The 10906-nt window shown below is 40.2% G+C and overlaps 1 protein-coding gene and 1 pseudogene across 2 annotated transcripts; one reads left to right on the top strand and one right to left on the bottom strand.

The window, feature by feature from the left end:
* Positions 1–6: 6 nt before the first annotated feature.
* LOC112412548 (AP-2 complex subunit beta-like) lies at positions 7–10891 on the top strand. 2 transcript variants are annotated; one of them, XM_024764278.1, is made up of 4 exons: positions 7–127; positions 2785–2930; positions 6667–6796; positions 9096–10891. In XM_024764278.1, exons 1-4 carry the CDS (start codon positions 95–97, stop codon positions 9114–9116), a joined length of 330 nt encoding a protein of 109 aa, XP_024620046.1. In that variant the 5' UTR covers positions 7–94; the 3' UTR covers positions 9117–10891. The 2 variants fall into 2 exon arrangements, with proteins under 2 accessions (XP_024620046.1, XP_024620045.1); XM_024764277.1 differs by lacking the exon at positions 9096–10891 and having other exon boundaries at positions 6667–7803.
* On the bottom strand, positions 8153–9073 carry LOC112412547 (glutathione-specific gamma-glutamylcyclotransferase 1 pseudogene; annotated as a pseudogene).
* Positions 10892–10906: the final 15 nt, after the last annotated feature.

Consider the following 10906-nt stretch of genomic DNA (forward strand, 5'->3'; position numbering starts at 1 on the left):
ATCATCAGTGCCTGCAACCTTTGCTCCTTCACCTACTCCTGTTGTGGTCAGCAGTGGTCTGAATGACCTATTTGAACTCTCCACGGGGATAGGCATGGCACCTGGTGGATATGTGGCTCCTAAGGCTGTAAGTAAAACAACACTTTCTTAGTGGACAGGACCTGAATTATTTAGCATCTGACATTTGTGTTACTCTCACTGATAATAAATCCAAGGTTGGGGCTCTTTTTCTAGAGGATTTACGAGGAGGATGAAAGGCGGCCTTAAACCTAGCAATAAGAAGCACCATAGCATCCTTATTAACCATTTGTATAATTAGACTTAAAATTGGAAATACTAAGCATTTAGTATTTGTTCTCTAGTTTAGAAATATTGCCTAGCTTGTCAACACTGAAGTCAGTCTAGTGTAGATGTGATATACAGAGCAACAGTAGGAGGAAAAAGACATAATAGAGAAGTAACATTTTACTTTGCATTCTTTCCACTCTCCTTTTTCCATTGGTACTGCATATGGATTCTAGAGTGCCATTGCTCAGATTTGGTTTTCATGCATTTTACTACACCTTTTTAGAGTTTTGATTTAGGTTAGTGTCATTGGTGTCCCTCTAGTCTCAGCCTCACTTGATGTCATGCTCAGATTGAAATTCAAAAGGGGAAAGGGAAACACCCTGTAAATGAAGCATATTTCGGCCCTTGGGAATAGTGCCTTCCAGGCTAAGCTAGGTTTCTTTTAATTTTGCCTTTCTGAGGGGCAGCACGCCTGGTTGCTTTCTGAATTCTCTGCCTGCTCATCCAGCTCGGTGTGGGGGATCCCTGCTGCAGATAGTAAACCAGTTGTCCTTCGCAGGAGTCTTGTCTTTGTGTACACACCCATTACATAGAGTAACCAGAAATATGATTCAAAACTGAGCTATAGTGTTTTGGCACAACTTAGTAGCTTTTGTTGTAAGGTTACTGCATTGGATATTATCCCCACAGACTTTTAATTGATTAAGAAATTATGTAACGTACTTGTTTACTAACATTACAGTAATACCTAGAAATGACAAACTTAAATAATGTAGAAAGATCAGGTGGAAAATTAAGTTTCCCTCTGTCCCCACTTCCCCATAAGTAGCCACTATTAACTTTTTCTGTGTCTTCTCAGAAGAAAAATAGATCATGCATATACCTGTATGTTTGTATCCTTTAAATACTGTCAGTGGGATATACTGTTTTGCACCTTGTTTTTTCTCTACCACAGTCATTTGAATGGCTGTATCCACTTTATTGATGGTGTACCACAACGTAGTTAATCTTCCTCCTGGTGATGGACATTTAGGTTATTCATCTAGTCCTATCCCCGCCCCCTTTTTTGTTATTATGATGTTACCATGAACATTCTTGTTTATGTGTATCATGGTGTATTTTTGTAAGCATATCTATAGGATAAACTTGGAATGTGCTTGATCATTTAAGCATTTAAAAATAGACATTACAGGGGCTTCCCTGGTGGAGCAGTGGTTGAGAGTCCACCTGCCGATGCAGGGGACACGGGTTCGTGCCCCGGTCGGGGGGGATCCCACATGCCGACGCACCTCAACTAGAGAGCCCATGTGCCACAAACTACAGAGCCCATGCGCTCTGGAGCCTGTGCTCCACAACGAGAGAGAGATCAACACACCACAACTAGACAGAAGCCCACGCGCCACAGCGAAGAGCCCGTGCAACAAAAGGATCCTGCTTGCCGCAACAAAGATCCTGTGTGCTGCAACTAAGACCCAACGCAGACAAAAATTAAAAAATAAATTATTTTTTTAAAAAAAGACGTTACCAACTTACCCTCCAAAAAGGTGACATCAAATTATGTTCTCCAAAGCAGAATGTAACAGTGCCAGATTCCTTATGTTCTCCTTCACTGAGTATTACTGACTTTTTGAATTTTTGACCCTCTGATAGATGAAAAATAATATCTTATACTATTAAATAGTGTCATTTTCTTTTCTTTTTCCTTTTTTTCCTGTAATGTGGTTGAGTATATTCTCATGTTAACTAGTCACCCACTGATTAATGGGTACTCTGTCTTTAGTCAGGACAGTTCATGAATTCCTGTTGGTTTTATATATATGTGTGTGTGTGTGTCTGTGTGTGTGTGTGTAAACTGGTACACTCCAGGAGTATCACAGATTCTGGGGCCGGAGGTGGTCACGAATGAATTATACAGAGAAAATAGGCATTCAGATTACTTAAACGACATCTAAATACTTACTATTTCCCAGAGACTATAACGAGAGTTAAAACTATACATAAGACATGGTCCTTGCCCTTAACACATTACTGATAAGGAATTTGGTAATGATTTTTAAAAGTCTTTAAATATTGTAAACATGTGATTTTCATTAGATCAGTTTTTTCCCCTTTTAAGCCTTTTACCAAAGCTACTAACCAAAGAAACCCCATATTATGCTCATTGGAATTTCTCCTTTTGCCATGGCTACCCATAGACTATTTTGGGGCTTGTTTTTCTTGTTTTGTTTGTTTTTGGCTTTGGTTTTGGGTTGGGTTTTTGTTTTGTTTGGTTGGGGTTTTTTTGGTTTTTGATTTTTGGTGGGTTCTTTTTGGTTCTTAAATAGTTGAGAATGATCTCAAAATTCAGCAAATATGACTTTATCCGGAGCTTTTTGCATTTGGCTTGGTATTTATGGTATAAAAATCACCTTAGTTGCCTAAGGAAGTGAAGTCTTAATTTCATCTTTATTCAGAAGCGTCCTGTCTGGTTTCATTGGGCTTTATACTGTGTTTCAGGTCTGGCTGCCTGCAGTAAAGGCTAAGGGCCTGGAGATTCCGGGAACATTTACTCACCGCCAAGGGCACATCTATATGGAAATTAACTTCACCAACAAAGCTCTGCAGCATATGACAGACTTTGCAATTCAGTTTAACAAGAATAGGTAAGAAATCTGAGTTCCCCAGCTCGATCCTGACACGGCAGTGTACTTTGTGTCCAACAAGAGAGTGTTCTATTTAGCAGTGGGTAAAAACTCTCTTGTTGGCAGATGTTTGATGTAGAGTGAGTGGAGGCTGTCGCACATCTGTTCAGTGGTCAGCTTCAACACTGGAGGCCCTAGGGAATTTTGCTGGGAAAACTCATCCATATGGAATAAGAAAACTGTCTTTGCCATTATAATCATACCTTTTCTATAATGTTTTGTAAATGAAATCACGTAGTATGGAGTCTTTTGCATTTGGTTTCTTTCACTTAGCATAACGCTTTGAGATGTTTCAGCAGTCTGTTCTGTTTTATTGAGTAGTACTCCATCGATGCTTATACCGTGATTTGTTTACACTTTCACCAGTTGGTGGAACTGGGGGTTGTTTCCAGTTTTATCTTTTATGACTAAAGCGCCTGTGAATATTCACGTACAGGTCTTTGTGTGGATATATGTTTTCATTTTTCCTGGATAAATACCTAGCAGTGGTATCGCTGGGTCATATGGTAATAAGTGTGAATGTTCCAGCTGTTCCATACTCTTACCAATGCCAGCCATGCTTGTACATGTATAGTAGTATCCCATTTTAACTTGAATTTCCCTAATGACTAGTGATATTGAGCATTCTTTTCATAATCTTATTGACCATTCTTATATCTTCTTTGGTGAAGTATCTGCTCAAATCGTTTCTTTTTAATTGATTGTCTTATTATCAAGTAATAAAGTTCTTTATATATTCTGGATACAAGTCCTTTGTCAGATATGTCTTGCAAATATTTTCTCCCAGTCTGTGGCTTGCCTTATTTTCTTAACAGTGTTTTTCAAAGAACAAGTTTTTTATTTTTTGTTTTACTTATTTATTTTTTTAAGGGAGATTGCGATTGACACATATACACTGTTTTTTTTGGCTGCGTGCTGGCTTTCTCTAGTTGCCGTGAGCAGAGGCTACTACTCTTCGTTGAGGTGTGCGGGCTTCTCATTGCAGTGGCTTCTCTTGTCGCGGAGCACGGGCTTTAGGAGCGCGGGCTTCAGTAGTTGTGGCATGTGGGCTCAGTAGTTGTGGCTCTCAGGCTCTAGAGAGCAGGCTCAGTAGTTGTGGCTCACGGGCTTAGTTGCTCCACAGCATGTGGGATCTTCCTGGACCAGGGATTGAACCTCTGTCCCCTGCATTGGCAGGAGGATTCTTAACCACTGCGCCACCAGGGAAGCCCAAGTTTTTTATTTAAATAAAGTTTACTTTGCAATTTTTTCCTTTTTATGTCTTTCGCTTTTTGTGTTCTGTTTAACAAATCTTTGCCTGACCCACAGTTACAATTTTTTTAATGTTTTTTTTTTTTTTTTTTTTTGTGAAGACAGCTTTTATTTTGTTAACCAGAGTTTTCTATTTATTGTATTGTGGTGGGTTTCAACATTTAACAAGATTATCCTTCAGGAATGAAAGTCCGAATATACAGCATTGTGGCTATAAAATTAAATACTTAGCTCCATGGTGTCATGTCATACATGTCATACACCATATGTCATGGTGTAATGACATATTAGTAATTCCGAATATTTATTTTAGTTCATTATTCAAACTCTTTTGTTTGCGTTCAGGTTGAGACTTTACAGATTGTTTTGCAGCTCTCTGTATAAAATAGGTTCCGAGATGGATGCCTGTGAAGAAAATCCCAGCTACAAGAAGCCAGTTCTTTCTGATCCAATTGCTATTTTTCATTTCTTCTTTCAAACTCAAGCTCAGACTCAAAGCTGCTTCTTTCTGAAGCTCTCAAGTCTACTATTTCCCTGGGATGTGGTTCTTCTCAGGACTTGTGACTGCCACACTCCCTGGCTCAGGAAGGTCATCCTTATTAGGAATTTGGAAGACAGGGCTGCTTTTGATCCTGTGCCACCCCAAATGTATGAGCCCAACTAGAGGTACCATAACAACCAGAACTTTGTAGTCTCTCCAGAATTTCTGAAAGCTCATAGTGCTTCAGCATTAGTGCACCTGCGCACCCGCCGCTGCGCCGCCCCGTCAGCCGCCGCCCTTTTTTAATGTTTTTAATAGAAGTGTTAATAGATTTAGCTCCTACCTTTACCTTTTAGAATTCATTTTGAGGTACTTTCGGTGAGATAATATGTGTAAACTAAGAGTCAAAGTAAACTTTTTTTCCGTAGTAAGTCTTGAAGTCAGATAGTATAAGCCCTCCTACTATGTATGCTCTTTTTCAAAAATTGTTTTGGCAATTCTAGGTCTTTTGCCTGCTGGAATTTTGCTTGAGAGTGCAGTGAATGTGCAGATCAGTTTGAGGAAGAATTGGCATCAAACAATATTGAGTCTTCTAATCCATTAGCATAGCATATCTCCCCATTTATCTAGGTCATCCTTACTTCCCTCTGCAGTGTTTTATAGTTTTTCGTGTACAGATCTTGCACATCTTTTGTCACATTTAAGTGCTTTATAGTTTTGATGTTATAGTAAGAAGCATATTTTAGTTTTTGGTTGTTGCTAGTATATAGAAATACAACTGATTTTTGTACATTGAACTTGTATCTTGAAACTTCATTAAACTTACTTATTAGTTCTAGTAGCCTTTTTTTAGATTCCTTATGGTTTTCCACATAGATAAATAATGAGAGCAAGGGCAAAAGGGCAAAAGGGTTTTTTGACCCATAAATGTTGATACCAAAATGAGTGATGTGTCTACTCAAAATCATTTCTTTATTGCATTTGGGACTCTAAAGTGTAGTTTATCTACAAAAAGGAAAATGTTTCTTCTGCTAGTCTGTGACTCTTGAAATTGATACTACCTATATAAACTCAATAATTATTTTATAAATATTAAAATCCCATCTTCCTTCCTGAGGCTTATTAGAACATAAATTCATTATAAATTTATATCATTAAGTTGTTTATTTGTTACACCTATGGGCCTACTTTTCCTTTCTGCTCCATCTTTTTAAAATTGTATTCTTATGTTTCTGAGACGTAAGACATGTCTGTCTCCCCTCATATATTTTTGGGTTTTTTTGTAACTTCAGACTCAGGCTTTTCCCATCTCTTTACTATTCTTGTATTATTATTAGGCAGGCTTCTCTGAGAAGTCAAACTGGTGGGTACTCACTGCCTGCCTTAGGCGAAGTAAGTGGCCAGATTTGAGTCTACAACTTATCCTTTGGGGTGTTGTTTGGAATGTTTAAGCCAATCAACTCTGCTTCACTTAGACTGGCTCTTTCCCAATGATTGTATCCTGTGTAAGTAAATAAAGAAGAAAGAAAATGAGAGTTACCAGTAAATCATCCTCTGGTCTGATCAGGCAGGTTATCAAGCAAGTGAAATAATATAATTATACTTTACAGGGTGGGTATTCTTAAGTGTTCTTTCTCCCAAAGATTATCTAAAGGAAGATGTATAAGAAAAAGATGCTTATCAAACCTGTCCCTCTAGTGGCATGATAAACATAAGAAACTTTCAGAATCGGAGCATTAGCAAACCAGTTCTGTGCTTATGAATGTTTTCTCCTTCCTCAAATCTTCTTAATGGAAAAAAGAGGTTATGTTGTAACTAGTGTTACAGCAAATTAGAATTGGGCACTTTAGTGCCTGCTATTCCTTATGTTTCCTTCAAATGGAGTAAAAAGCCATTGAAACCTAAAGACGTGACTAAATCCTGCCTCCTGATTAACCTCTGGGATTTCTTCATCCTCTCTCCTAGCTTTGGTGTCATCCCCAGCACTCCTCTGGCCATCCATACACCACTGATGCCAAACCAGAGCATTGATGTCTCCCTGCCTCTCAACACATTGGGCCCAGTCATGAAGATGGAGCCTCTGAACAACCTGCAGGTTAGACTTTTACTTCACTCAGGGGGTACAGGTTTATGTCTTGCCAATGTTGTCTGTAAAGCAACCCCTCTCTTTCTTATATTAGATTTGGTCATGGAATAGGGTTTGAAATAACTCTGTGGAGAAGACTTTTATTTTTCATTAAAAATACACACAGAAGTCACGCCTTGACACAAAGTTATTTTCTTTTTACTCAACAAACGTCTCAAGGTGTTATGTACAAACTTATTTTTTTTCTAAGACTTTCATAGGGAATTTGAATGTCACAAGAATAGATTTCAGTAGAGCTGTGTGGAGGTCATCTTTGAATACACAGCCATAAATAGTTGGGTTATCTGCATTTAAATATGATAAGTGTGTGGTAAGTGTAGCAGCATCTTAGAGGAGCTCAGAACTTTATGAAGTTTATAAGAGCCTCTCGATCTTGCAAATATTGACTTTTTAGAATGCTTAAGGTCCTAGCTTAGAGTGTCGTTTCGTTTTCACCACTTTGAATTTCTCTTTGAAATATAAGCCTTCTGGGGTTCAAGCAACGTGAAGGCAGAGTAGTAAGCATGTAAGCTGAAGCTGTAGCAACCCTCAAGGGATAAAATACAGATATAAGCCCAAGAAGTTGAGGGTTTTAATGCTCACAAGGACAGAAGAGACCACCTTGGGCTGACCTGAGATGGGGAATTGTAACTGATCCCTGCACAAAGCTGAGAGCCTGGAAGGGCAAGTCCCTCAATGAAACGGGAACTAGAAAAAGATTTCCACAGGGGCAAGTGATGAGAGAGTTCTCTTTGACCTGGGTTCTGGGTGACCTCTTGTGAGAAATCCAGGGCCCAAATTTATACTGTGTACGTGAAGAATTCTCCAAACCAGTAAATTAATGTAAAATTGGACCAGAACTGGTGAAACCCAGGGTACCTGGCAGAGCAAATGCAAAACGGCCTTTATGCAATGGTTTTGAACTTTAAGGCCATCAGGACTCCCATCTGAGAAGAAAATCTCTACTGAAAGTCAGCTCACAAAGTATTTTCTCATTAATTGGTATTGCCCAATGGAGAAGATAAGCAAAGACTTGAAAAGAGGTGAAGTTTTTCTTCCCCCTGCTACTAGCAGCTCTATTTAGTGTCTGCTAGTGCAAGGTGAAACTAATGACTAGCTTAAAGTGGTGGGCTACTTTAGATTTCAACTTCCATTCTGCTCTTGTCCTAGTATGAGCAAAAAGAATCAGATCTTAACTTCAACAAGCTTAGACCATAAAGATCCAGATAAAGCCAGGTAAAGATTGATTGGCATTTAAATGTTATGCAAACATAATGTTTAAATTCAAGAGCTCATGCAGGAAAAATTAGTACTTTTAGAGGCCCCAGTCGGCCCACCAAGTGTTCTCAGTGGGCTCCAGCTATATCAAGTCTGTCTGTGTGCACTGGAGTAGGGACCTGGCCCCTGTGTCCACATAGGGGCTCAGCCCTTCAGACCAGTGCCAAAGCCTGCTCAGTGGGGCAGAAGCAGGGCAGCATGGTGCCTACAGCATCCACGATGGCTGCCAGGTGCTCGTCCTGTGCCTGTGACCCACAGAGCTGCCTGAAGTCTGCCAGGCGCAGCAAGTACTCAAGGCTGTGGCCAGAGAAGCCTCGGCAGGCCAGGATCTGCGTAGCGATGGCCTCCTCAGGCGCAGGGCCCAGGTAACCAGGGTTCTGCGGGGTGGCCACGTAGGCCAGTGCCTTGAGTGGTTGGTCAGGGGCATCTTGAGGGCAGAAGGTGACCTCCTTGGTATCATAGCTACCAAGCACTGCCTTCCACACGTTCAGGTACTTCAGGGCCTCATTGACCTGTTCACCTTGCACCTGGTACGCCACACCCCAAGTGCAGCCCTCACGATCTTCAGGGAGGGTCACCACACGACCAGGCATCTTGTCGTTGCCCCGATGGAAGGTGTCTCCCTGTCAGAGGCGGCCGCTGTAGCGGTGCACGAAGCCCACACGGCTGTTGCTGTAGGCGAAGTCAGGTCTCCACACCAGGGAGCCGTACCCAGAAATCCACAGCGCTTGGGGGCCACCGTCGTCCTGGGGGTGGGGTGTTCTGGGCTGCCAGCTCCTGCTTCATGGTGCCGGCCACAGGACGGGCCCGGGCCGCCTCCAGGGCTGGTCTCTGGTGCGGGCACGGCAGGACCGACAGACGTACGCACCTGGCCTGGCACTGCTTGGCCGCTCCTGTTTGTTTAATTTTTTGTGTTAACTGTAATTCATTCCCAAATTGCAGTGAGATCAGACCCTTCAAGATAGTCTTAATCGGTTTCACTTTCTTATAGTCTCCTTTTGGAGTCTTTTGACTGTGTCAGTCTGAACTGACTTCCTTCAACACCTGGAACTGCCATCCTGGGATCTCCCTTCATAATAGCCCTGGGGATTCATTCCCTTCGCCTGTCTGGTATGTTGGATCTCCTATTGTATTTTTCTTTCCTTGGTTTCATTTTGATGAAATACATCGTCTAGTAGCTTCCTAAGAATAAGTGTGTAGAGAATAAAGTTTTTGAGACTTCACATGTTTTAAAATGTCTTTTTTATCTTCACACTTGTCTGATGGTTTCTGTATATCATTCTAGGTTAGGAAAATAATTTGCTTCCTAGTCTGAAGCCATTCTGATTGTTGATCATTTTCTGTGCCATGTTCTTTCTCAGTGAAAGCTTGTACGATCCTTTCTTTATCCTCCATGTTCTGAAGTTTCACAGTGATGTGCCTTGGTGTGTGTGTCTCTTTCACCCATTTTACTAGGTACTTTTTGGGCTCTTTCAATGTAGAAACTTGTATCCTTCAGTTCTGGGAGTTTTTCTTTTTTATACATCTCCCTCCATTTTCTCTGTCTCTCTTATTGGAAGTCTTGCTATTTGAATGTTGACCCTCCTGTACTGATCTCCCTTTTTTTTTGTCCTATTTTCCATCTCTTTCTCCTTTTGCTCTACTTTCTAAAAACATTTTATGAAAAATTTTTAACTCTACAAAAGTAAACAAAGTAGTGTAATGAGTCCCTGTGTGCCCATCATTTGGCTTCAATAATTATCAACCCATAGTTAATATTGTTTCATCTATACCCCTGTCCACAGCATATTGTTTTGACCTGAATCTTAGACATTTATTTCATCTGTAAATATTTCAATATATATGTTTAAAACAGATGGTGTCTTATTAAAAACATAACCACAATAAGTATGTGCACATTAAAAAATTAACAAGAATTCGTTAACATCAAATATCCAGTCAGTCTCAAGTTTTCAATTACCTCCGTATCTTAAACTTTGTTTTTATTATTACTGTTTGTTTGAATCAGTAAAGTGCACATATTATGATGGGTTGATATCTCGTAAGGCTTCTTAGCTACACTGTTCAGTATGATAGCCACTAGCCACTTATGGCTATATAAATTGAAATTAATTAAAATAAAATAAAAAATTCATTTCCTCAGTTGCATCAGCCACATTTCAAATGTTCACATGGCTGGTGGTTACTAGATTGGGCAGTGCAGAAGTAGAACATTTCCATCATTACAGAAAGTTCTGTTGGACAGTGCTGATCTATGGGCACCCTCTCTTTTTCTTTTATGTTTGGTTTTCAGCAGCTTGACTGTTATGTACCTAGGTGTTTTCATTGTATTTATCTGGCTTTGGGTTCACTGAGCTTGGATCTGTAAATTGATAGTTTCTGCCAAATTTGGGAAATCTTTTTTTCCATTATTTCTTTAAATTTTTTTCTGCCTCAGCATCTCTATTCCCTCCTTTCAGACCTCCACTTACACATATGTGTAAGCACTCGATATTGTCCCTGAGATCACTAAGGGTGGTTTTTAGTTGTTATTGTTTTCTTCCTTTCTGTTCTTCAGATGGGGTGATTCCTGTTGATCTGTCTTCAAGTATACAGACTCTCCTTTTATAGGCTACAGTGTTCTGTTACATCCATTCAGTATAACTTTCGTTTCAGATATTGTACTTTTCGGGACTTCCCTGGCAGTCCAGTGGTTAAGACTCTGCACTTCCACTGCAGGGGGCACAGGTTCAGGCCCTGGTCTGGGAACTAAGGTCCCACAGGCCGCATGGCACGGCCAAAAAAAAAAAAAAAATTACAAAC

Source organism: Neophocaena asiaeorientalis, unplaced genomic scaffold, assembly GCF_003031525.2.
Source record: "Neophocaena asiaeorientalis asiaeorientalis breed wild unplaced genomic scaffold, Neophocaena_asiaeorientalis_V1.1 scaffold1350, whole genome shotgun sequence".
Taxonomy (NCBI): Eukaryota; Metazoa; Chordata; class Mammalia; order Artiodactyla; family Phocoenidae; genus Neophocaena; species Neophocaena asiaeorientalis.

What these genes read in the sequence shown, in the direction of transcription:
- LOC112412548 (XM_024764277.1), top strand. Translation starts at nt 95, where the DNA reads ATGGCACCTGGTGGATATGTGGCTCCTAAGGCT. An exon ending in GATATGTGGCTCCTAAGGCT is followed by an intron (nt 128 to 2,784) that starts GTAAGTAAAACA and finishes ACTGTGTTTCAG; the next exon opens with GTCTGGCTGCCTGCAGTAAA. An exon ending in ATTCAGTTTAACAAGAATAG is followed by an intron (nt 2,931 to 6,666) that starts GTAAGAAATCTG and finishes CCTCTCTCCTAG; the next exon opens with CTTTGGTGTCATCCCCAGCA.